This window comes from Poeciliopsis prolifica, unplaced genomic scaffold (assembly GCF_027474105.1).
Source record: "Poeciliopsis prolifica strain line A6 unplaced genomic scaffold, Auburn_PproV2 SCAFFOLD011, whole genome shotgun sequence".
NCBI lineage: Eukaryota > Metazoa > Chordata > Actinopteri > Cyprinodontiformes > Poeciliidae > Poeciliopsis > Poeciliopsis prolifica.
Window position 1 is genome coordinate 14,429,572 of NW_026562386.1, and position 27,052 is coordinate 14,456,623.

At 37.4% G+C, this 27,052-nt stretch overlaps 1 protein-coding gene and 1 pseudogene across 1 annotated transcript; one reads left to right on the top strand and one right to left on the bottom strand.

Annotated features, from left to right (window-relative positions):
• Positions 1–634: 634 nt before the first annotated feature.
• LOC129364359 (non-muscle caldesmon-like) lies at positions 635–26,719 on the bottom strand (annotated as a pseudogene).
• LOC129363973 (proline-rich protein 33-like) lies at positions 1,915–7,715 on the top strand. Its single transcript, XM_055036325.1, has 2 exons — positions 1,915–3,562; positions 6,212–7,715. Exons 1-2 carry the CDS (start codon positions 3,506–3,508, stop codon positions 6,878–6,880), a joined length of 726 nt encoding a protein of 241 aa, XP_054892300.1. The 5' UTR covers positions 1,915–3,505; the 3' UTR covers positions 6,881–7,715.
• Positions 26,720–27,052: the final 333 nt, after the last annotated feature.

The following is a 27,052-nucleotide window of genomic DNA, read 5'->3' on the forward strand; positions in this document are numbered from 1 at the left end:
TCATACTTTCATGAATCTTTCAGATTTTTTTGGAACTCAGGACATTTTTTTAGCATCTATAGTTCAGGGTTAGGATTAGGGTCGCTATGGATTTCGGAGTCTGTTCATTGTTCAGACTTCTTTATGTCCTCAAACTGACCAGTGAATTAATTTAAAGCCTCTGTTACTTGGAGACGCCATTCTTGCTGAATAAACTCTCAGTTACCCTCCTGTAGTTTTCAACCATCTTACTTGAGGTTTACTTCTATTTATTGCAGAGGTAATTTTAAACCATGACCATCTTCATAAGAAGACTGTCCGAGTAAATAGCCTGTCATCATTTCAAAGCTTACCTACTTAAAGAAACATCTTTAAATGTCACTCTATTTCTAATTCACATGCATCTTGTAACTGTGCATCATTTTCAAGACCCAATTAAGATCTTTTGAGCCTGGAAATGAATCTGGTGTTATAAGATCTCAGTTCTCAGTGGCCAACTTGACTCCAAGCCATGACAAGGGTTATACGAGCAAAACCAGTAAGCAGCTGAATACTATACTGGGAGCACTGTAGAAGAGAACGATTATACCTCGTGATAAATAACAAACAAATGTTTGACGAAGGAGTGATAAAGAAAATAAGGAACGCTAAAAAGTACTTTATTCAAATTTATTTGATTGTATTCAAAGACACAATAAGTACAGAAAGACTTCAGTCCCAAAGCAAAAGAAGGATTTTGGTATTTTTCCAGATTATAGCCCAACAAAAAGAGAATGGTGAAGCGATAGTGGCTTGTCGTCCATTATTCCAAAGAGGAGTTTCACAAATCTTCAAAGAGATGTTCAGCTATGAAAGAAGGGAAAAAAAGACATTAATGTAATTGATACTAATCTACTAAACAATTTTAATTTACATTAAACAAACAAATGTACAGAAGAGGATCAGAGCCACTGGATAAAAATTATTCTGATATGAGAAATTTTGACTTTTGATATGAAATGAAACTCCAAATTCTGAGAAAAAAAGAAAATTCAGATTTCTTTTTAAAAAGTCAGAATTTGGATATTAACGTTCGAACTCTCAGAAAAAATGTCAGAATTCTGACTTCAATTTCAGAATTCTGAGTTTTCAGAATTCAGAGGAAAACAGTTCTAACTAATTCTGAGATCAAAGTTGGAATTCTGAGAAAATGGTCAGAATTCTGAGATCAAAATGAGAATTCTGACTTTTGTTTCAGAATTCTGACCTTCAGAAAACCAAAGGAGATCAAAGTCTAAATTCTGAGAAAAAGTGAAAAATCTTTTTTCCCCTTGTGATCCTAATCCTCTTCTTTATAGATGAGTATGTAAGTGGATTATTTAGTGGTATAACTATTTCTCGTTACTGTTGTTATGTTCCATTTCTCTGGTAGGAACGTGCAATGCTGATGGAAGTGTGTTACACTAATGGACTGGAGACAGACCTTTCGCAGCAGTATCCTCCCCCTCTACTGCCAAAACCAGGCAAAGACAATGCAAGGCTTCAGAAACTCAAGAAGAAGAGAGCCAAGAAAAAAGGCAGCCTCTCTCAGACGCCCATCCCCTTCCGCTCCTGTTTATCGCCTGTCAATGAAGCCAGCACAGACCTAGAGCACAGTGACCAGTGCAGCCCACCAAGGACACCAGAGTCACTCTATGTTGCTGACTCCTCTGTCCAGTTATGGTTCGTTCTACAATCACTCTGTCCCTGCATTCCCTCACCCTCAGGGCAGTCTCAATGGACAAACCAATAGCTTTCACCCGCCATCCCACCCAGCCGGGTTCAGGACCTCTGAGCTGCAAGTGGCTCCGCTGTACGAATGCTCCTCTTTCCTATTTGATGATACTTCTCCCTTCATAGTTCCACCTTTGACATCTTCTGCAGCATGGCAGCAGGTTTCCACCACGTCTTCCCCAGCTTTCAACATAACTTCAAATTCCCATGGGTCAGTCACAACAACCTCTCCAGTTGCTATTTCGCAGTGCAGCCCAAAAATATCAACCCACAGCCTGACCCTGTCCACTGGTGCCGCCAACTCCGGCATTGACCTAACGCCTTCTCACATTGCAGGTCTTTCTCCTGCTCCGGTGCCCCTATCAGTTTCAAACACTCACACACAGCCATTCATTCCCAGCCAGAGGGAGACAAACACTAATATAAAGAATGACTTTCAGAGACAGACATTAACTAGAGCTAACGTAGCCTGCATTGGCAACAGTGCTCTTCGGCAGATGTCTTCTGAGATAACAGCTTCTAAAATATCTCTTGTCGACGCAGTGAAAGAGCCAAAGACTGAAGCCATGCCAGCTAAAATCTATACATCAAAGGCCACATTTTATGAGATATCCAAACCTCACTCTGTCCAGGATCTCACAGTGATGAACCTAGCCCACCAAGGAGCCTCTTTATCTGGAGGATTCAGTCAGAAAGCCTCTGTGCCATCAGTAAATGCTGATCAGGAACTGTCTTCACCTTGGATACAGAGTGTGAGACCTTTGCCTTTGGCTCACACACCAGCTCAAATATCAACTCCTATTTTTGAAACGTCAAAACCCAACCCACTTACATCGACTATGAACCCTACTTTCAACCCCTTCCAGGATTTACAAGCATCAGTTATTAAGAAAGAGGCACTAAGAGACAATCCAGCAATTCCAGGTTGGTCTTTGGGTAAACCTTCAGCTGTGACTGAAGCACAAAACCAAAAACTGATGACTATAATCAAACTTTCATCAAACAACAAAACATGTATAGGGAAATAGACATTCCCAGTACACGGAAGAGTACAATGAATCTAAGTATGGTCACTTGTGAGTCACACCCCAGAGAGAATATGAGTATGCATGAATTTCCTGTGGTTAGACCTACAATAACACAGTTTGTCAACCCCAACACAGACCAGGTTGAGGAAAGCAAAGTTTCATTGCTGCCAAAGGTTCCATCATTTCTTTCTGTACCAACAAATCTCAGCTCTACACCTTTGATTTCAGTGCAAGGGTCACAAAGTCCAAGCCCAGTGTTCTCCAACTATCGTCCTCCTGTAGTGGAGGCACGCAAGTTTGACCTCACTTTTGGAGACACAAATGTCATTAGCAAGCTCGAAGCCCAAATCCCGTTCTACATATTACGGACTAACTCCAGTTGAATATGCTGCCTATGGTGGAATAAGGACAGGTCTTTCGCATGGCAGTGCTGCGCATCCTGCCACTGATGAAAACCCTGACATCACCCTACAGACAAAACTCTAGAGGACTCAGATGTCTCAAAGCAAGAAAAACATTTCAATGGACTTGAGGACGTAACCTCCGGGGACACAAAGAACTGTCATCCCACTCAGAAGTTCCAGAGGAAGGGATTTTCACACACTGCAATGACGATATCACAGAGGAAAGTTGGACTGGAACTCAGGATGTTGGGATAGAGTCAGTAAAAACATCTGCAGCGGAAACAATAGAACCCAACGTTCCCTTTGGATTGGCACAGAAAACAATACTGCAATCCACAAGTGATGCATCCACAACTAAAGCCTCATACTCAGAGGCTTCAATGCCAATACCTAAACCAGGTGAGGTACACACAAAAGGTCTGGTGCAGTTTTTGGCAGAGGCAGGGCAAAAAACAAGCATTGATCCAAACATTTACTCCTCACCTTTGGTCAAAGATTTAAATGCAGAATCACAATCTAAACCAAAAGGAGTAAATGTTCCCCTCACACCATCAAATCTTGATCAAACTAATTTTCTGCCTGATGAAATTTGCAATGCAGTGTCCAATGTTACAAATATAAATGAACAATTAGAAAAAATGGAAATAAACCTACTAAAATCAATCCATCATTACTCAATAATATAAATGTTCAACCAGCTGCCATGTTTATAACAAATCCAGCAGACTGGGAAACTAAAGTTTTTCCAAACCCTATGGCCCAGGTACAGAGTAAATTCCCAGAAAGTCAGTTATAAATAGCAGAGCTATTTCAGGTACAGAGTCTGCTGAACTGGTTTCAGAAATCCAGCTGTCTAGTAAAACAAATGAAGGTATTCAAGACAGAAACGATACTGAGTTCAAATACCAAATTAAAGCAAGCAAAAGCATTACTCTACCAAATAAAACAAATATAGGGTACACATTGTCATCTACAGAGCACACACATGAAAAAATACCCAAAGAGCCTCTTATCCCTACCAGAGGACTGATTCTTCCTCATGAGCCTGTGACAGCATCTGTTTGCTCTGGGCAGTACGATATCTGCACAATATCCTCAAAAACAAGCACAAGAACATTGCATCCACACAGTACAGAAACTCAAGTTTGTACAAATCACCAAGCTCTTAAAAACAACTTCAATTCGTTCCCATCTAATTTTTTGAATGCAAATATTTTACCAAGTAAACCTACCACAGAAACAAAAACAGATATCACACTTGGAGCTACAACCAGCACAAACCATCCACACATGCCAATGAAAGAGCTAGAAAAGCTAACAATGATACCTGTGAACGTGCCTGTAAAAACACAAAATAACATGGGGTGGCATTTCCCAAGTCAAGCCATGCAAGCAGAAACTCTCCATGCAACTTCATTTACATCTACAGAAATGTATACACAAACAACAAAGAATAGTCTAAACACTCAAGTGAGTCCCACATTCTTCAGCAAACACCAAAGCAGAAAGCTTTGCACCAAAGGAGATAGGGAACATGAGTATGCCAATAAATGAATGTAAGTTATCCAATAAATTACCTGGAAACACAAGTTTATCTGCACAAAATGGAGCTACTCAACACTTGACAGCCCAATCAAATGTTGGGTTCTGCAGCAATGTTGACAATATTCTTACAACTGAAAACACAATTCCAAACATACTTCACATGGAAGCATCTTTAACAACATTGGCAGAGTCAGCAGTGATTGTTAAACCAATGCTTAATGTTCAGCAACCTAGTAAAACTATGGTTCCTCCAGCCCCACAATGAGGCAAATCCCACCAAAAAGTCCTCAGATAAAATCGGACAGATTAGATAATCATTTTGCGTCAAAATCTTCAATGAATAAGAAATCAGTTATTGGGCCTCTTGATGGTAAAGTGTCTCAAAAATCTTCAGTACATAAACAGATCAGTAGACGTACCTATGCACCAAATGATTAAAACTACAGTAAAGGAAAATTATGCTGTTATTGAGCCAGATATGGATCCTGAATGCTTAGCAAGTCCATCGTCAAAAACTAAAAATTCTTCGACACTCGCAATGAAAGCGCAGATGCCCAATGCATCAGGTCAAATTGAGAGTAACATATTTTGTTTAAGTGAAAATATTCAATTTGAAAAGCCCAATCAAATACCTTTACCAGTAAATACATCTCAACAGTTTAGTAATCCTAATCAACTCCCAACAATATCCCAAACCAATGCCCCAAATGAGAATCCTCAATCCTTTCCAAGTGCTGTCGTAAATGAACACTCTACTAAAATCATCCAACCTATCAAAGAAGCTAACAAAGATTTCAAAGCCCCATATAGTCCTCCAATTACAAATAAACCATGGGCAGCAATAAGAGCGTCTCCATTACTTGAGCCAAGGGTGAGTTACACGCCTATACAAACGTACACTCCTACTTTACCCCAGTCCTATCAAAATCCTGTTACTTTGGACAGTTTGGCAAACACAAACCCTTCCTCAACCACTATAAACCAACTGAAACACTCTCCCAGTACGCCTTTTCAAAATATTACACCAAACAGTGTGGTTCAGCAGCATGAGAAGTCAGTCAAAGAAAGTATCTTAAAACCAGAAACTAAAAAGTCTCCACCAAATGACTCTTCGGTCAATGAGATAAAACTAATTTCCCCACCGGAAAACATGAAAACCATCCAATTTTCAAACCGAGAAGAAACTCTTTCCTCTCTAATGACTAAAAAACTAGTATGGCCAGTGACTCAGCTTTGAACAGGGCATCAATTTTAAAAGCAGATCCGTCGATTGAGCTAGTAGAATCGAGACCTTCCTCTGCCGTGGCAGAAATGAAACCCTCATTAGTAAAGCCAGAGCCTTCAAAGCCTCTCGTCAATTCAATCCAGACTAGTTCGCACTTGAATAATGAGAAACCAGTAGAGAATGCTTCCCTTGAACAGCCAGCAGCAGACAGTGTGATGAAACCATCCATAGTAAAAGATGCTGTGATTGATTCTGCCACTCCTGCCTCTCTGCCTCAGGCCTCAGTCTCAGTAAAAGCTCCATCTCCAAACAGAGGAACATCACCGTCATCTCAGCTAAAAACTGGACTCAAAGGCAAGGACATTCTGAAGGCTATAAGTACAGCCAAGGAAACGCCAGCAGTCGAACCCTTCATGAAGTCAACGACATCAACTGCATCTTCAGCTACTGAGAAAAAGTCGGAAGCAGAGGGAACATCAAGTTCATCCACTGAGCAAAAGCCAACCCAGAAGCTAAAAGGCCTTAAGGGGAAGCTCAGTGGGTGGACAAGGCTAAAAAAGCACATGGTTGTCGAGCCAGAGGAACCCAAATTTCCTGATCCCATGGACAAACCTCTGGTCACTCCTATTGGCAGCGACGGAATAACCGATAACATGATGGACATGCCGCCTGCTGACCTGGATATGAACCAGGAAGTTATTCAGGACAAAGAAGGACCCAAAGCACTAAAGATGTGGGATGCACTCCTCTTCCAAATGTTTTCTACCAAAGAAAAAATCATGCACCAAATCAATTCCAACAAGAAAGATTCAGAAACAAAAAAGGCCTCCAAAGACGACCAGGCAGCGATGCCATCGTTTGTCAACCGGCTGCCAATTTTACTGTACAGCCCTCGGTTTAATGCCAGGAAGCTGAAGGAAGCAGCAGAAAAGCCACTGATAAAATAGCAGCAGCTTTTGAAATAGGGCTGATAAAACGCAAATCTCAGGAAGAAGAACGTAAGGATTTCAACAGAACGGCGAAAGGATTCGGTCCGACTAAAAACACTGATGTAACTGATGAGGCTAATGGATGATGTGATCCATCATTTGGGTGATTTATCCCAAAATAACAATTCAGAATGGGTAAGCCATTCTGAAGGAATATTTCAGAAATGTGAGCTAAAATAGTTGGATATCTGATTGTACTAAATCAAAACTGTTGTATGTAGTAAGTGCATTTATACACTTTTCAAATACTTGTTTCAAATCTGGTTTTTAAAGTTTATTTTGAAGAATGCCAACAAGACAGAAAAAAAATGTTACATTTACTGCAAGAGGTTCAATTACATACACAACACTGTTGCACTTTTATGACAAATTCAATAAGGATGAAATTTGGGTGAGAATAAAACATAAGACAAAACATTTATTCTGTAGTTTTTATAGGTAGATTCTGTTTTCTGTTAATGGTGCCATAGATATTATTTGGGATGCATGAATTGTAGACAAATTGTCATGCTCCATTTTTCTATTTTTCTAAAGTAATTAAGTTTTAAGTGTGTTGTAGACAGGCAGGTTTTATTTGACGTGATAAAAAGGGCTTTTACATTCCTGGATTAACAGGACAGAACGTTTGCTAACGAAGAAAACGAATAAAGTTGAAATGAGTGGTTACAGTAACTGTAGGTTTCTGAAAGGAAAAGGGGAGGAAATGGGCCAGAACAGGTACCAGGTACTCGGTTCGTATTAGCCTTGCAAGATGTCATAGAACTCGAAACGTTCTAAACTTTAAAAACTGGCATTTTTTACCAATATATATATATATATATATATATATATATATATATATATATATATATATATATATATATATATATATATATATATATATATATATATATATATATATATATATATATATATATATATATATATATATCAAATATCACCACCAGCTGCCACTGGTTGATAGTAACCCGGATGTCGTTAGGATGAAGAAGATGGTAGAGAAGAGTGTGACTGTAGGAAAAACTCAAGAAGATGGAAAAAGATTTTTCAGAAGAAGTATGGATAAAAGCAGTTTTTTTAATTTAACCATATAAATCCCATTGTCTCTAAAACCTTCTTTAATAAAAACTGTAGAAATGATGATCATTTCTTGGTGATGGTAAAGAAAACGTAAAATGAGCAAAGCCCTGTTTATCACATCACTGTTTAATGCTATCTTGTAAACTGTCTGATTTTTTTTTAGAATATATAAAGAGCAAATCTATTTGTCTGTGTGTTCTTTTATTATATTGCCCATAATAAAAGTTATATGGTCCTTTATTTGAACATGTTTAGCTGTTTCATTTATTTATATTTGTAGATATATATAAATGTATTTCTGCTTGCAAAGTGCCAAAATAACAAGATTTTTCTCCTTTTTTTGACACACCCATTTTGTCACAACCGCACTTACTAAATATAATGTAAGAAAAATATAGGAAGCTACTTTCATACAAAAATAAAACAAGAAGCAACACAAAAAGATACATATACAGATAAAATTGTGAACACTAAATTAGATTAAATCAAATTATAATTTTTTATCCACCATTTAAAGACACTTCTCACCTGCCTGGCAGCTTTCATCTTCACTGCAGCCATTACCAGAAACCTTTGCATACTTGCCGTGACCTGTTACCACATATTTATATTTCTTGGTGGAGTTTTCCTGAAATTAATGAGAAAACAGTATTAATAATGTGCATTTCATAGACATCTGCACTGTATGTTCAGAGATTTATCCAAAACTTTTCTTATAGCACTATTACTTTACAGACATATTTTGTGTTTTAGAAGGAAAAAAACAAATAAAGCCAAATTAAATGTCTAGAATAAGCTAGAATAATTTCGAAAGCAAAGTTAAAAATGGGATAAAAATAATTTACAAATGCTTTAGCCATTAGTAAAGCTGGACAATATGGCTGAAAAGCAACATCAAATATTTTGTATCAGTTGATATTTGATAATTATTGATTTTTATTTTTTTTTTAATGCTAACTGGTGGTTTGGTCTTTCCTGTTTCATCCACAGTTTTACTCCACGGATTTGTTTTTTATTAAACAGTTAAGACGCACTGAAGCAAAATCGTAAACTGCTGCTGCGCAAGTTACTCAACAGGTTGTTGCTTGGTAACCAAAAGAGCATCAGTGAGTAAGGCTGCAGCCTGAAGTGACCCTATTCCCATTTTTTCGACGTAATGCGACCTGTATGCGATCTTTTCATGACAGTCTGAACAACACAGGTCGGATTCTTTCCGAATGCGACCCAGGCCACTTGGGTATCCGATTCAAATGTGGCCTAACGTGCAGGTTGCATTCCGACCTGTACGCCACGATACACGACAAATGTCACTATTCTGCGTGCTGGAAAGCAGGAAGAAAAACAACAACCATGAAGGACTATAATTAGGATTAAGTTGTTAATATGCTGCTCTGGTTGGACAACAACTTCAAATGTGTAAGCTATGCTCCACCATTAGCATCTATGCTAACTTCCGTTAACACAGAGCACTTTTTTTTTTATGGCGGTTGGTAAAACACTGAGAACGCTGACGATATTGCGCCCTCTACTGCCCATGCAGGATATTTTGAGGTCGTTTGGCTGTTCACGCTGCAAATCCGATCTGACAAAGAATCAGAACCGGGCCACTTCAGGCTGCAGTGTGAAGCCAAACTGTTTCTTCTGCATACATCTCCCAGAATGCTGTGTGGTTCTGGGTCAGAGTTCAGTTAATATTCTATATATTAAATATTGACCCATCTATTGACATTGATCTTATGTCTATTGTTATTGGTTTACAGTCCAGCCCCAGACATTACAAACAACAGATGTGTGCCAGATGTTAAGATTGATTGTCCCAGGTGAAGGTTTCTGGCTGCTGGTTTAAAAAAAAACACGTAAATGAATGTGATGAAGAGAAATTCAGTGGAGTTGCCGACTACCTTTCCGTCTCTTGTTGAAGGTAATGTGTCACCGAGGCTTTCCCATAAATTTCTTGTTTAAAACGCCACCAGGTCTTATTTCCTAAAACCAGGCAGAACCACAAACACAGGTTAGCCATCTTTGTCTGAATGAACTACCAAACGCCTGACAAACTGTGTCGGATTGACACCAGATGTGGAGACATGAGGCAGTGAATAAGACACCAATGAGAGCAGCTTTTGGATAAATCAACATGACAAGAGAATTTGAAGATGAAGCTGTTTTCATCTTCTACTTTAAACGCTCCTGGCAGGAGAAGCTCCATGTTTCCAGTTGAGCCACTTTGAGCATGATGAGCAATACCTCAAGCCTTTAGAAGTAAATACAGATGTTCTGAAGAAGGGTGTTGTCAGTTGTTTGACTCTAGGCAAAAGGAACATTGTAATGAATTCCTCAACCTGAATCTACAGACTTGGAAAACTGGAAATCCAGCTCAGAAATGCCCATAAAAACTCCGGGGAGCAGCTTGTAGAAAGTTGCAGACATGTGGAGTTTATATCCGGGATGACCGGCGACTGTCCGCTTTCAGGGAATTTAAAATTTTAATTATTCTAATGTTCATACTGTGATGAACTTTTCATTTTCAGGAAATTGTTTTCTCTTGACCGTATTTCCTCCAAACCTGAGAAACACAAAATCTTAAAAGTATTTTGGTTTCTAGTGTAAATATCTTAATTTACAAGTAATTTTTAAGCATGATTTGTTTTATGTCAGTAAGTCAAAAAGGAATCTGTCCGGCTTCAAACAGATTCTTCTTTTAACAAATTTTTTTTTTCATGTTATAAGTGAAAAAAAATTAACCAGTTTAAGTAGCACTTTTCCCTCAATATTAAGGGATTATTATTATAGTCCTATATCTCATTGAAAATTTACTTTTAAATCAGTCTGGTTTTATTTAAGGTGAACAAAATATTTGCATTAGAAACTAAGCAAAAATACTTGACAATGTTATTTGTTTTTGCAGTGACTTTTTCTGAAACTTTCCTTCAGAGCTAATGCAAGAAAACTGATGCAATTTATTTTCTGAAATTTGAATCCTAAATTGTTGACCATTGTTTTTAATTTATGGAGCCAAACTAAAAAGAAGGTAAAGGCAAGAAGCTGATGTTGTGCTTGAAATAAAAAGAAGCTCCAGCTCACTGCTGGTTTGATGGTGAGCCGCTCCTGCTTCCATCTTCGCCTCCTTTCACCCACTGGTTGATCAGGTCGGCCACGCCAACTTTTAAACCGTCTGCGTCCTGGAACAGGTGTGAAAAACTGCTTTTCTAAAAAATCTACAACAAGATGCCTCGGAAATCTCCAGAAACATTTTTCTTGGAAAAGCATATAGTTCAGCGGCGGATTGTTTTGCTCCTGACCTTGGATGCGGCGGCGGAGACGATGTTTTGGTTCCAGGCGTCTCCGGCCTCGAACAGATTCTTCGATGCGACCGGTTCAGTGGGGCTTGTGAGGTCGGTCAGCGCCTGACAGCTCGACCTTCCTTCCTTTGAGGAAAAAGCCTTACGGAGCTAAATCACGGCCATAAGTTTGTTCAAATAAAAACAAAAAAAAGAAAGTAAAAGCAGCAAACATTTTTTCAGTTTAAATTTCTTTTAGTTACAAACATTTTTTTCATTTTCAATTTCTTTTCATGTTGAACAACGTTTCTGGCCCCAATTTAGCTCCATAAAAATACTGAGATATTTATGCCAAATTGTGCCGCTTGGGACATTTGTGTCGCCCAGCTGCAGATCAAGAATAACACAAATTTGTTTACTCATTTTTAAATTTTCAAGCAAGCAAATGTTTCAAATGTTTTGAAAGAAACCCAAATCATGTTTTTATAACTGAGAATAAATTTGTTCAACTGAGACTAAAAATAATTACATACTTTTTTTGTAAAATAGAAATATTTGTTAATATATGACTATGTGAATTATTTATTGCTTGATATCAAGAAGTTCAAATTAAACAGTATCTCTAAATAATTAAAAAACAAAAGCAGAGATGGTTTTACCTCAAGAGCGTGCGTGTATTCCTCCAATCGCTTATCGATCTTAGAAACAGAAAGCCGTGGGAATGTCTTCTTTATGTTGCTGGTGCTTTAAAACGAAGAATGAAAAAATAAATGTGCACAGATTAAAGAGCATTGATGAACCATTGAGCAGTGGGAAGCTTTGAAACATGTTCTTTAAAGAAAATGAATATAATGAATTCACTATTATAAATCCAGGTCCATTTTAAATATATAATAGCATCAATAATATTTTCTAAGTTTACCTTTTTCTGAGAGACTCAGTCCTTTCTGTTATCTGAGGAAAAAAACAAAGAAGACATGAGAATGACTGGTTTAAACGCTTAAAAATGTTATTCTACCACATTTTGATACCTATAATGTTTATTTGTATGTGTGCATATAAATTATGAATCTAAATTTCTAACAACCTAAAGATGCATATATGGACAGCTTCTTGATTTGGCGCCTTTTTCAAGCAGTTGCTCAAAGACAAAAGGTTTATTTCTTCTGTCATGTGGGATCAAGGCCTGAACTCACCGAACATTTTCCATCCGGTGAGACTCGACCTTTCACCTCGTCCTGTTGAGAGACACAATGTCATGAAATGTCATTTCATAACATTTATAAAGATTGTTTTGTAACCTTTCTTTCTCTCCCTATTTCTCATATTCTCATCTGCTGTGGATCCAACTTCTGTTCAATTCACACCGTTTCCAGTTCATTTAGATTGTTTTGTTTTACAGAACAATGAGGACACAATGAAGACATATCACAGAAGTACGGAAGCCCCGAAGGGCAAATAATGTAAAACAAAAAGTTTTCAAATCGTCTGACAAACTCTGATGGGAAGTTTATATCTGTTTTTCCCTCTGGAATAAACTCTTCCAATTTAATTATTTTTATTTTAAACAATAAATAAGTAAAAATAATAGTAAAAAACTCGATGAGAAACTTAATCTGCCAAGTAACAAATTTTCTTAAGAAAGAGAAAAAAACTCCTTCAGATGTGGAAAAAACATATTTTGTTTATTTTTGTAATACTGCTCTTCACCACAAGAGGCTCTAAACCGACACAATCGCCTTGACTAACATTAGGGCTGCAAACAAACCTTTATTCTTTATAAAGAAAAACTAACACTGATGTGATTATGTTTCTCATTTTTTGACTTCCTTTATGGGAAAAATTAAAAATTAAAAAACTAAGGCATTTTGGTTGCCAAAAACTTTACAATAATCAAACAAACTTTTGGTCAGAGAAATAAAATTGGGTTGCAAGAAAATCCAGTTTTTATTTTTACTTACTGGGTAGAATTGTATGAGGAGTTTCTGCAAACAGAGGAAGAAGAAAAGATGTTGAAGTATTTTGAACATCACTTTCTCTCATCAAAGCAGTTTCTGTTGAGGAGATGCAGCCAAAAATAAGCAGAACAGATGTGCTGAGCAGGACGCCTGTGTTTTTACTGGTTACCTTGAATGTTGGACTCATGGGGCCGTAGCAGTTTAACGACTCCTCGCCTTCGCTGCTGTTATGGTGAGACGGTGTCGGCCCACCGCTCACCTCATCCCATCTCCTCTCGCTCTCCTCTGATTGCTGAAACAGAGAGCTGCTCTTGAGGAGTTTTTCATTCTGAGAGGATTTCACCTGTGATTATGTGCATCTGCACTTTTTTGCATGGCTTTTGTTCACTGCGTTGTTGGGCAGAAGACTAATGACTGACAGGAAATGAGCTGCTGGTAAAAACTGGAATTTGGTCTGGGATCTGACATCATCTCTGCTTTCGTCAGGTAACATATCATTTCAGCTCTGTGCGAGCCAAAGCAACATTCTTCTGATTTTATTGCTTTCAGCCTTGAAGCCAGACTGTAGCTTATTAGAAAAGACCCACACATGTTTGAGTCCTTTATGAAACTAAAGACAGAGAGGTGGAAATGTGTGACTCAACTAACAGTCACATTCAAACCCAGATTTGTTATCTACACTGCAAAAAGACAAACTCTGGCCAAGGATTTTGGTCTAGTTTCCAGTGTAACTATCTTACTACACTTGAACTAATACAAAACTAACTCAAAAGTAACTTTTCAATAAGATATAGGAGCTTCTTTTAAGTCAATAATTTCTTAAAATTGATGAAAAAGTTCTGGTTCCACTAGTAGCTCATTTCATTTGTAACATGAGAAAATGTTCCTGTAAGTATGACATCTAATTTTACCTTTTTTTTTATCAGTGTCTGAGCAAAATGAAATACAGAGTATTTTATTATTTCAACCGCTTCCATCCACAAAAGTTATTTTGGATGGCAGAGGTTTAAAGTTATTTTTGTAGGGTTAAAGCAGATTTTATAATTAGAAAACTTTTATTTAATCTTCAACTATAAGTAAACAATAAATGTTTCAGCACTTTTCATGAACCGTTTCTGACAATAAATGATAAAACTATATCCTCAGGTTTTGAGGAAAGGGAGTGCTGTTGGTTATGTTCATCAGAATAAATCGTCTAGTGAGAGGATTAGCAGGAATTATTAATCTGCGTGAACAGATTATTAATCTTAGCCCCTAATGGACGATTGATGCTAATTAGCTTCATACCTTTTTCGTTTACATATCAACTCAATGTTTTTAGAATCCTCTTAGAAGCTCTTTGTCATCATCTAGTGGTCGGAGTGTGAACTACACCTGGTTCTGTGAATCAGATGTGTGCACATACAGGCCCAGAGCAAAAATAAAAACAAAGAAAGAAAATCAAATCTGAAGTGAATAATTTACAGAAGGATAAAATATCAACATTAAAACAGAATCTAAATTAGCTTAATTTATTTTGGGATGTTTTAGTGAATGCTGAGCATCCAGTATTCGCCTTTAGCGTGTTGCCTTTTCTAACTCAAAACGTGAAAGTTTTAAATGAACCTGCTGAAAATAATAACAGGATTCATTTAGCCGCATTTTGTGCAAACCTTGTCTTTCATTTCGTGATATTCTTCCCCCTCTGCTGGCCTCTGTGTCTGCAGCTTCCTGATGTGGATTTCTCCTCTGTTTTCACCTGTGGGGCTTCGCTCGTCTTCCTCCTCCTGAATTTCTTCAGCAGCTGAAGTCTGTCGCTGCATCTGCAGGATTGTTTTCACCTCTTGTTCCTCCTCCTCGTCCTCCTGCGCCTTCTGCTCCTCATCCACTTCCAGCCGGTGAGCTCCTCCACTGTGGTCCAAGTTTCTGACATAGAAGCAAAAATATTTGACTAAATATCTCAAGTGCTTTTGAAAGGATTTATTGGTTTCTCAATTCTACCTCACTTTAATGGAGTTGTGATACTTTGGTAAGGCTGAAACAAATAATTATTAGAGAAGTTGATTATTCTAATTAACTGATTAATCAGATACAAAAAGGCATATTCTGCAGATTTTTTAGTGTTAGAGTCAGATTAAAATATGCAAATAAACAAATAATTCAATTCTTTTTTTAAATATGAAAAAAATATTGTCTGAAATGCAACAACCAAGCATTCCTTTCGTGGACACTTAATCATTTGTAGGATTTTGTTAACATATTGATTTTGAACCATTTTTTTCAGTGAAAATATAAACATGTTTCTATGAAGGATTTTTAAATAACATACCAAGCTGTATTTCCTATTTTATTGTGAAATAATCAAGAAATAAAATTGTCCTTGTCCCTTATGACATTATTTTACAAAGTGAGGCCTCCAGGGGAGGATTGTGATGAAAACTTGTTTTATCTGGTAATAAAGTCATAATATATTATCTAATAATAAAATTAAACCAAAATTAGAAGCTATGATGCAGCATTTATGCTGAATAAATGTAATTATTGAACAGTGAATGAAAAACATTCTAGTTGATGTTTGTTAACATATTTTGTAGCATTGTCATGGTTTGGGAACCCCTCCTCTAGGGGGCGCTGTGGGCCTCACCTGGTCCTTATCGTCCCTGCTGCCAGGTATGACGTCCGGTCTGCAGGATGTCCTGCGGCGTGATGCTGCCTGGCGTCTTGCGACAGGAAGACGGAGGAGCTGTACGACGTCCTGACTGGAGTTTGGGAGCTGCATGTCTGCAAAACGCCAGAGCAGAAATGAAGGAACATCTTCTTCTGTAGTTTGCGGCTAAACAACCATTACGTTTAAACTGACAGAAACAGAAAGTCTTGCAGAGAGGAACTTTAATTAGTGCTGTATCAGCGGCCTCAGCAGTCCTATTTTAGGGAAACTGAAGCTAATCTTAGCAACGTTTGTTAGAAAACTGTTTAATTCTAGAGATTAACTGTTTACGTTCATATTTTGTAGTAGAAGATATTTTCAATACCCTGAATTTTATTTTAAAAGTGGGAAAGCAACTTCTCCATTTCGTACACACCCGGAGCGTTTGCTCACGTCCTCCTCGGATCAAAGCCCCCCTTGTCCTTAAAACCTAGTGACGCCCCTGTTCTGCATTAATTGATCTTAGCTCAGCAGCATTTATCCTCAGAAATACTTTTTGCTTGTTTTTACTCAATGAAACAAACTCTACAGAGAACAAACCTTCTCTGAAAGTCGTGTTGAATCTTCCTCAGAGCTCCTTCCTCATCTTCTCCTTTCCCTCCTCATCATCCTCATGTTTATACCCCCCAGACTCTGATGCTGCAGGCGGTTTGTGCTCCTTCGCCCTGCAGTTTTCCTGCTCCTCCGTCTCATGACGGTTCTCCAACCTGTGACTCCAGTCGCTGAAACCTTCATCTTCTTCCAGGACAAAGCGGGAAGGTTTCAGCTCCTCTTCGGACCTGAAAACAGACCAGAAATGTTTGGGACATAGAGTTTCTGTTTCACCTCCAGGAAAGTCCACAAAGCTGCATGCACCGCTACCCGCACGCTTCTGCAGTTTTATAATGTACGCTTTTGATTTCCTTTGATTTAGCATTTTTGTTACGTTTTCAGCTGCTGTGGTTCTCTTTCACACTGCGCTGTGTCAAATGATTCAGACCCGTTAGCAACCTGTTCTCCTCCTCACCTGTGGGGGCGCTGCACCAAGAATCACTGGACATGAAATCCTCTGAGGAAGACACTGAGCAACTTCACAAAATGTAAACAAGATGGAGTATTGCCAGATTTTAATGTTTTTAGGTTTTTTTTATTGTCTTTGGTATAAAAAAAGACAAAGGAACCATTTCTCCTGCTTGCGCTTGGCTAGCACATTTGTTTTTGTTTTATTTACCCAGAATGCCCTGCGCTGTAGTCCAAATCCTGCTTTTGCTTTTGCACTCTCTGCTGTCCTTGCTTTTCACATATAAATTCAAACCAGACCAGATTTCACTGCAACCAAACTGAGATTGAGGTTAGTTAGCATTCACACTTCCCCAAACAAGCTGGAGTTTTATTAAAATGGACCAAGCAGAACTGCGGTGGCTGCACCATAAATGACCATTCGCTACGTTTACGTACAATTGTAAATGCAAATTGTGAGCAAACTTTTTTTCTACTAGCTTTTTCTATTATCTAATGATTTGGAGGGAATCAACAAAAAGACAAAGTTCAATTTAGGCAAACGTTGATGCTACGCATGGATGTAATAAACAGGAAGCAGAAGTTTCCAGCCAGCATGAACCAAACATTTCAGAACAACAGAGAAGCTTTCGGTAATGTGTAATGTTTTGTTTTAGTCTGAGTATTGGTCCCGGTTGTCTTGTTTAATGATTTTCGGTGGAAAAACTTTTCCCAGAGACGTTAAAGCTGGACAAATAATGAAAGTGATTTGCAGCGTGTGAGTGTTTACTGGCTCCTGCTGCTGCTTAGTTTCCTAATCAAGCATCCAAGGCTTTCTGATGTCACACAAAGGAGATGCAGATGGTGGACAGAACTTGTGCCATCAAGCTCCATGTCAACAGAGACGGTAACCATGGAAAAATCAAACAGAGTCTCCAGTTTCAGCCCAGCTCACGTTATCAGACGGATCCTTGGAGACAGTAATATATGCTTGATGTGTTGTTCAAATCAAGTAAATGGGATCTATGGATGCATGTTTTGTTAATCTAAAAGTGGACCAGATGTATTTTTAAAGAAGAAATTACAACAGTTTGCACCTGTAAACAAACCAATTCATGCCATTGCTTACCAGCTAATTTTTCTTACATTCTTTTTTGAAAATATCTGGATATTCATAAAAAAATGTAAAAAATTCAGGTGTATTACTCTTTCTGCTTCCGCTAATGTTGACAAATAAGAGTAAATTACTCAATGCTGCCTCCTGCTGATAGGTTGTACTTATTGGAGTATATGTTATAAACAAATGGATCAAAGAAAATTACTTTACAGGATCAGCAGTCAAAGTGGGAGCAAAACATCTTCTAGGTGGAGCGATTTGATGCGTGGTTGGCACGAAATGTCCAGTGGCAGACGGCTCCAAACCTGCAAAGCTACAGAACAACAACGAGGCCGAGGAATGAAACAAGCAGCACAGAAAACAAGAACTGAAACCTTTCTCCAAACACAAAGTGAAATTACTTAAAACACTGATAAGTGTAAAGTTACAACTAGTAGAATAAACAATTTTCAGCAAATGTTTCAGAATCAATTTAATCGTTTTGTGTTCATGATTTCTCGACATAATGTGCTAATTTCAAATATTCTCGTGAGTTATAATGGATGGAATGAGTTTCAACACACCAATCTTCTCAAGAAAACCAAGTTTTTAAGATGGGAAATCCATCAAGAAAATAACCTTGTAATCTAAAGAAAATACATGTGGAAAACAGGATGTTAACTTGTTATCTCAAGAAAATCATCAAGAAATTAACACTTTATTTTGGGAAAACCACTGGTAAAAAGTACATATGGAAAACATCTGCTCTCAGCTTCCGTATCAAAGTGTTTAATAAGTTCTGTAAAATAAAAATATGTTTTTCATCTCTTCTGAATGGTGCTGAACTCACTCTGTGCTGTGCGTGCCGTCCTGCTGCCGGGGCTCTGGGAAGGAGAGGATCCCTTCTTCTTTCTGCTTCTCCCTGGCTCTCCTCCGCCGCTCCCGCTCCACCTCCTCTGCATCCTCCTGGCTCCGCTGCACCGTCACCCTGCAGCCAGCATGGACACCAACACGCCGTCAGCATGCATTCTGTGTTTTTATTTTTATGAAAACTTTCAAAATTTCAGCTCAGATTCTTTCAAATGGAGAAGGATAGATTTACAGTAAAGTTGCTAGTTTCTTGTGCAAAAATTAGTTCATGTTCTGAAGTAACGTTAATGAAACCCTAACCTTTCTACATTTGCATGCAGTATTAATGATGCTCAATCAGATTAATAGTCAAGTATAAATATTTAGCAATAATATTTAGCTTGGTAACTGAACAGTAATTTGAAGCTAGATATTTTGCCTCAAATGACATTTTCTGATCATTCACTAAACGTTTAGCTTCAAAGTAAAGATTTAATTAGCAAACTAAATATTAATCTTTAAGCTTAATATTTAGCTTGTTAATTAATTTTTCAGCTTGAAACTGCAACATTTATAAATGAATGAAAAACATGGTGGGCTTTTCTGTGAAGGCAGTTTAAATAATGCAACAACATAACTTTACAAATAGTTATTTAACTATACAGCTAACAATCTATTAGCTGTATTTTATGACTAGAGGTTATGAGATTGAAACAGAGAGAAGCTCAAGGTCACAATGTGACCTTTGGCAGGCTGTAGAGAAGTAATGAGCATCAGTGGCCTGTTAACTGGTTGGCTAATGGTTTGAGTCGGTATCTGTGTTTCACGGCTTTTCTTTTAGCTGTTTTCCACCTTGATTCCTGATGAGGTGATGCTCTCTCTCGCCAAACAGCAGGAGAGGGAACTCGGTGTAACACCTCAGATGTTTGCCATGAAGAAGATGAATAAGGAACAGCCAGGTAACAGGTTTACTGGTTGTTCTCCAACCAAAGCATTTAGAACGCCTAACTAGAACATAACCCGGTGAAATAACGTTTTCCAGGGAGAAGATGTACAATAAGTACATCTCCTGAGGAACGTCTTAAAAAGCAGCAGCATCGAGACTCTTGTTTGTTTCCAAACATGCCAGGTTTGTTTTCTCCCCTTTTCAGCAAGTACATTTTTAAAACTCCTAAAGTTTTCTTCTGCAAAACTCAATGATTCACTGCAGAAACATTTCTGCCATCATTTTTTTAATAGATGAACTAATGGCTGTAAACCAGGTAACAAAAAATGACCTTCTCAGACATCAAACTGAAAGTGAGACACACATAATAATATCCTCGTAATTTATATTTTTTTTAATTTGATGGGATAAAGAATGAATCTGTGGAAAAGTTTATGTGGCGTGAAAGAAAACACTTTGTTTTTAGAAGAAGCCTCCAGCGGGACTAATTAAAACTGCTTTTATTGTGCAAGAACATCTGGATAAACTTGATTCAGCTGCTGAAAGGTTTGACTTGATCTGAACCTCACTGGAAAAAAACCCACAGGAAACGGATGAGGAGCGGCAGCTGAGATAATGCTGCAGAGGAAGGATGGATGAGCAGGAACTGTCAAAATATTGCTGGGAAAAGAAATAAATGATTTTAGCAAATAAAAATTACATTCTGATACGTCGCAACTGAAAACCTCCCTGTATGCAAGGTTATGGGATTTTATTATATATAATTTATATATATATATGTATGTATAAATTTTTTTAAAAATTACACTATATATATATTTAATTACACAAAGTAGGATTTAGTAATTAGAAATATTCTGAAGGAACTAAAACACTGATTTTCTTGACTGTGACACTGTTTTGTGTTGCTTTATCACCAAAAATCCCAATCAGATACGTTTGAGTTTGAATAAAGGTTTTAAAAGCTCCATTTCTATGTCCAAATCTTGAAAATGTGGCACATCGCTCCCATCAAATGCATAAACTTGAAATGGTGCAGGAGGAAATGAGCCAAATCAGTCGGTATGAAAGTGTTTATTTTAATGTTGCTTGGAGAAAGAATTGCAGAACATCTCAGTATTCAGCAAGAACATACCAATACTATTGGTAATGAATGAATAAAACAAGGTCGCAATTTAATTTTATCCCGGAACAGTGAGGTTTGGATTCAGTGCAGAATACTAAAACGGACTAAAAGTGCCAACATCTGTATACACGAGTAAGGAAATGAGAAGGATTATTTCTATGTGGGATTTTCATCAAACATCTCGGGATTCAGTGGAACCGTGATCGGAAAGTTCTGGTTCTGTTGGATTTGAATGGATCCGCGGGGGATCAGGTTGGATCATCTGGCTCTCATCACAGCTGACTGAAGCAACACAAAGAGATAAAAGTTCATATTGATTGGATTCACATTTGAACCCAGGCACCACAATTTATGGTAGATTATAAATCATAAACAATCTGCAGCTTTTGCCTGATTCCTTTGGGGATAATAAACCTTTTATTATCCTGCACAACTCAGAGAACAAGGAAAACACTTTAATAGTGATGCATTTCTACATTTTATTACAGATGGAGTCATTTAGTAGATATTCCAGAAAATCTGCATATTTGTCTCCTTCTTAAAATCTGGTTGACAAACTGAGTTTTAACATAGGACTGTAATTAATTGAAGTTTACTTTAATCAAATAAAATCCCCATCAGTCAGAAAAGTATCTATCCATACATGTATTTTTATGTCTTTTTTGTTAAGTGATACAGTAAACAAACGCTTTAACGCACTCCACACCACAGCAATGCAGGAAGGGCTTTTAATAAGAAGCATGAGACGCTGCTTGTTTCATTCAGCACAAATAAGAAGTTCAGAGTGAGATATGGGCTTATGGAAACACAAAAGTGTCATAATTTTTGTAAAACAAAAAACATTAAACATGGCAGATATTCAACATGCACCAACTCTTACAAACGTTTCTCTCATTAATATTATTTTTTTTCTACATTTGTAATAAGTTAAAGCTCCCTGTTTTAGTCATTTTTAGTCATTATAATAAGATAAACGCCTTTCAGTTTCTGATCGTATGCAAACATTTGACGATGGTTTGTTCCAACTGGATGAAAAATAAGAATAAAAAATACTTAATTTCATAGAAAAGTTAGGCATCATTAGCCTAAGAACTTTTCAGTAACAGGAGTTTGGATTTTTTGTTTCTGTTTTTATTTATGCGACTCTTACAGGTGATAGTATCTGTGTTCGTAACAAATTGTCCTCTTCAAAGGTGAGTCTTATTTAGTTAAAGTGTACTTTGCAATATGGCTAACCTTATGGATGGCTAATAAATAGTTACGTTTATAATCCAAAAATACTTTATAAATCATTATTAACTGTTTATTTTGCAGTTATTAATGATTTATAAAGTGCTTATAGATGAATTTATAACATACTTATTAGCCACCTATTATGGGAGCTTTATTGTAAACTGTTAAAGTTAAAGTTGCACCTTTTTTTTTGGGAGGGAAGTCATTTATGAATGTCGGTGCAGTTTACACACTAGGTGGCGCTACTACAAGAAGAAATTCATCTCATGAATGGAATTTTGAAGCAATGGAAATTCAGATCATGTTTTAAGTAAAGGTTTAGTATAATTGAATTAACTTAGGATGATAAAACAAAATGAAAGTGTGGAGAAGAATCACAGTGAAGAAGAAATAAAGTGACTGTTTCCTTTAAGCAGCGTTTTCATCTCATTTTTTGCATTGTATGTGGCAGAGTTTTATTGTTGACCACACTCCGTTTCAAACCGAGCTGCGTGCCAAATGTGACACCACACCAATTTGCACCTTGTGAATTACCTGCTAATTGCAGAGGCGAATGTATCATGAACCATCTGCACTGTAAAACTGGCAGGATGTGATAGGCGTATTGTCTGGGTCAGCTAATTTAGTCACTCTGAAAATATGCAGGGCTGCAGGCCACACCACATTGCAGCGCAGTCTGGCCTGCGACGCGTCCCCGAGGAACGCTGCGACTTTTGCAGAACGGACTCAGAAACTGAACCTAATATTTAAAAATTACATAATCAATTGGACCAAAATAAAAGTGGAAAATCATAAAATTGAGGGGTTTTTTCCAATAAAAAACTCAGAAACTTCATCAAAAACTTGAAGGTGTGTGTCTGTGTCTGGAAAATTTTTGGTTAAAAAACATGTTTGATTTTCATTCAGTGGGTAGAAAATCCAGAAATTCTCTCAGGTAGGAGCAGAAATACTTCATAATAAAATCACTTAAGTAGGATTAAAAAGTAGGCATCCAAGAAATAACCCAAGTAAGAGTAAAAAAAAGTATCTGGTAAAAAGTTTACTCAATTACTGAGTAACTGAGCGAATAATTAATCATTTAATATTTAAAAACTACATCATCAGAAGAACCAAAATAAAAATAAAACAAGTGGAAAATCACAAAAAGTAACAAACAATAGCAAGAACTGCAGGTGTGTGTCTGTGTGTGGTGCAACTTTAGCTAAAACATACTCCAGTAAAAGTAAAAAGTACATTGTTTTTTTCAAGAAGCTACTAAAGTAAATGTGAGTAGTCGCTACCCCACTCCGAACTTTTAACATGATGATGTGGAGTTTTTATGTGCAAGCAAATTATAGAGGAGATCCGTCTGACAAACATCACATTTTCCACCACTTCAACAATGAGGCAATGGAGGCCTCGGGGACGGCCGTCTCTTTGTGTGCGAACGCAGCCAGATGATGTCATGGCCATTAAGGAGGTTGCAGTTATAAAGGAAGCCATTGAAGTTAGAGATCGGTGTCATTTTCAGTGAAGTCACTCAGAAATGTTCCACCATAAAGAGGAAATCACTGACAATGAGGAAGGGCTGAGAAAGAGCCACAGAAAGAGCAGGAACGATGAAAACAAAACCAAATTATGAGCTCCAGGTTTTTCACTGGAAACACACATGGGCTGTAAAAAACAGCTGGTCTGGTTTGATGCAATTTGAGTTTGATGAGGACAAAATGTGTCTGAAAACTGTTTTATTTTATTTAATGTCTATTTGAATGAGTTTTGTAGAAAAAGAAACAGTTAAATGATTTCAATGCGAACATGTTTTATAATTAAGAGAACTTTTAAAAGGCATTTCTTCACACAGTTTTAATAAAGCAACAGCAAATCTCAATGGTTCTGTATAACAAAACCAGCATCTGTTGTAAGAATAATAAAGTATTGAAATCAATAATTGGTATTGATTGTTTTTTTGTGTTAATTTAATCATGGTGCATCTCAATGAATAATTACTATTTGTATCAATTTTAATAACTTATTCTCACAGCTTATGAAAACCCAGTGAGCTGAGTTATTATAATATTGCTTAATATTATAATACATTTAATATTTTAACTACTAAATACAGATATATATTTTTTAACAAATTTATGATTAAAAATACATATTTTTATTATATGGTATTCAGCTGTTATCCAGAAGCCACTAAAAAATATTAGCAGAAAGTTTAGTGGAAGGACAAAGAAGAAAAAAAGGAGTTTTGTGAGGATTCAAAGTCGTCAGGAGGCAGCAGACAGAGGCATTCAGGGTTAATCAAAACGTCAGTTTTGAACTGGGCTACGGAGAAAAAGACCTGGATAGCATTCTAGATCATTACCAAAAGTACCAACAACATCAATTACTATGGTGGGCTTGATTGACCAGAAAACTGGCCTGATATGAATCTAAAGGTTGCAACTATGACAGCAACCTGAACATCGCCTCAGAGGGAAACAGCAAATTCAAATAGCTTCAGCGGCAGCTGAAGTGACTCTGCTGGTGACATAAAGCCACGGCTACAGACACGCATACAGCCGCCATCGGTTAGGCGGCTCGGACGCTCTCTGGCCCCCTATGGCAGCTGGTATGAGCTGCCGCTCAAGAAAATGACGTCTGTTGCAGAAGCCGTGGCGTGTGTCACTGCCACGATTTGAGCTCGGCCCTGCTGACCTCAGCAGAACCACAGGCTGACCTTCGTCACTCTGACTCATGCAAAAGGCAACAGAAGTTCATTTGCATAGCACAGTTCAGCAGCAAAGCAAGCCAAGATGCTTTACATGACGAAACAAGAAGAAACGAGCCACAAACATGTACTGAGTCCATAAAGTCTATAGTTTATATGTTCATTGTATCAAACTGAACAGAAATAAACTGAAATAAAATCAGTGAATATGATACATATTATGTATTCAAAGGTTCTAAAACAGATTTCGTAACAACTGAATGAAAATCCAGATCATGTTCTCCTCTCTACTGGATGTGAACTCGACTCGGAGCCGTCGGCCATTTACCGACTTTTTTAATTTAATGATTATTGTCTGTTTTCAAATTGTGCTTTTTGCTTTAAATACGCAGCTGATACTCACTAAAATACCAACTCTGATGTTTATAAGGTCCTTTATGAGCTTTAAAACTGAACAGCGTGTACCAGCTACTACACCCAGGGGCAATTAGATAAATACCCTGGTGTTCATCGTTGGTACTGCACCCTAAAGCCACATGGGGAAAAAAGCTGCTTCAGTGTGCAATAAAATCTGTATCTATTTCAATGAAACACTGACTGGAAATTCACAATTAACCAGAGAATAAACAAAGAAGAATCCCTCTTTTAAAGTACAACTTAACTTTACATGTCTAACATTGTAGACAGTTTACATCTGTAGATGAATTCAGACGTTGATCCAAACCTTTACTAGGAGCCAAAAAAACTTTCCATGTATTATTTTTTTTTTGTGCTCAGCTTCTATATTTAATTTACTTTATGAAAATAAATGGTATATTTTAGTGAATCGGCGCCAGGTTCAGCAGAACGGACTAGAAGCCTTCATGTCTCTTATTTATACTGATGGTGAAGCTGTTTAAACAGCTGTTATTTAGCAGTATTGTTGTTTTTCATTGCAGTTCACATGTGTTTCTAATGAAAGGGAAATGGGAAACATGTTAAAACGTTTCCCCTGAATTTTTATAGCAAAAACAAAATCCCAGATAAAAAAACAAAGTAAAATATTATTTTCTTATATGTTCATTTAAAAAAACTATTCAGTTATCCTGTTATTTTGTGCATAATTCATCTTTATATTGTGTTTTGTGAAATTATTTTGTCTGAGTCATCAGTCAGATAAATTAGAATATGCTTCCAGATGAAAATCAGCCACTAAATCAACTTTTCATTGAGCCCACATTTATGTATTAAATATTTTTATTGGTTTGATGCAATATTTTGATTTTAAATGTTATGTTTTCATGAGATGTAAGTAGAAAATGATCATAATTAGAAAGAAAGACTTTCAAACATTCATCAATACGAGTTTCACTTCGTGATGAAGTTTTCAGTAATATTGTAATTTATTGAATAAATCTGTACAAACAAACATTAGTTATTTATTATCGATGGACTTAGTCTAAATTTACACAAGTGTCCAATATTTAAATATGAATCAGCTTCTCCTCTGGGATCTGGAAGTAAAACTTCAGAGTTCAATTTTGTACATATTTCCACATTTTTTGGGTCTCTTATGCTTTACTTTGGTAAAATAGTTGCACATTTCCTTTTGTAGCTGGTTACAGTTTTTGCTGATCTTTTCCTGAGTGAACAGTAATGAAATAGATCCTAATTTTTATTGCTCCATCCTGCAGGTGACGACCCGAGTTGTGTTGCGTCTCACCTGATGAGGTTCTGCAGGAGCTGCTTGCTGGAGTTTCTCCTCTTGATGGACCCTGACATGTTGGCTGGTTGTGGTCCGTTGTCCTGGTTCTGGTCCTGGTTGCTGAGCCTCAACCCGTCCCTGCTGCTGCTCTCCGTTCCCCCCTTTTCTGCCGTGTTGCTCATGTTGGGTTCTCCCTCTCCACTTAGTCACAGCTCTCTCCTCCCTCCATGTGGTTTTCATTGAAGCAGTTTGACCCCCCGCCCGACCCCTCCTCTGAACAGAGGTCATGTGACTCTCCCAGAGGGGCAGTAAGATGATATCATAACAGTGGATCTGTGGCAATATTGTGTACATTGTAATTCCAGAGGGAAGCGTAATAGGGGGTTGTGTCTGTGTTGCTGGAGTTGTTTTCTTCATATGTATTGAAACAAAAAGTATTTTTTTCCCTTCTATTTAACAATGAATAGCACTGAAATGTATCCACTTCCTGTTGCCTCAATGTTTATGCTCAAAACGTTTTA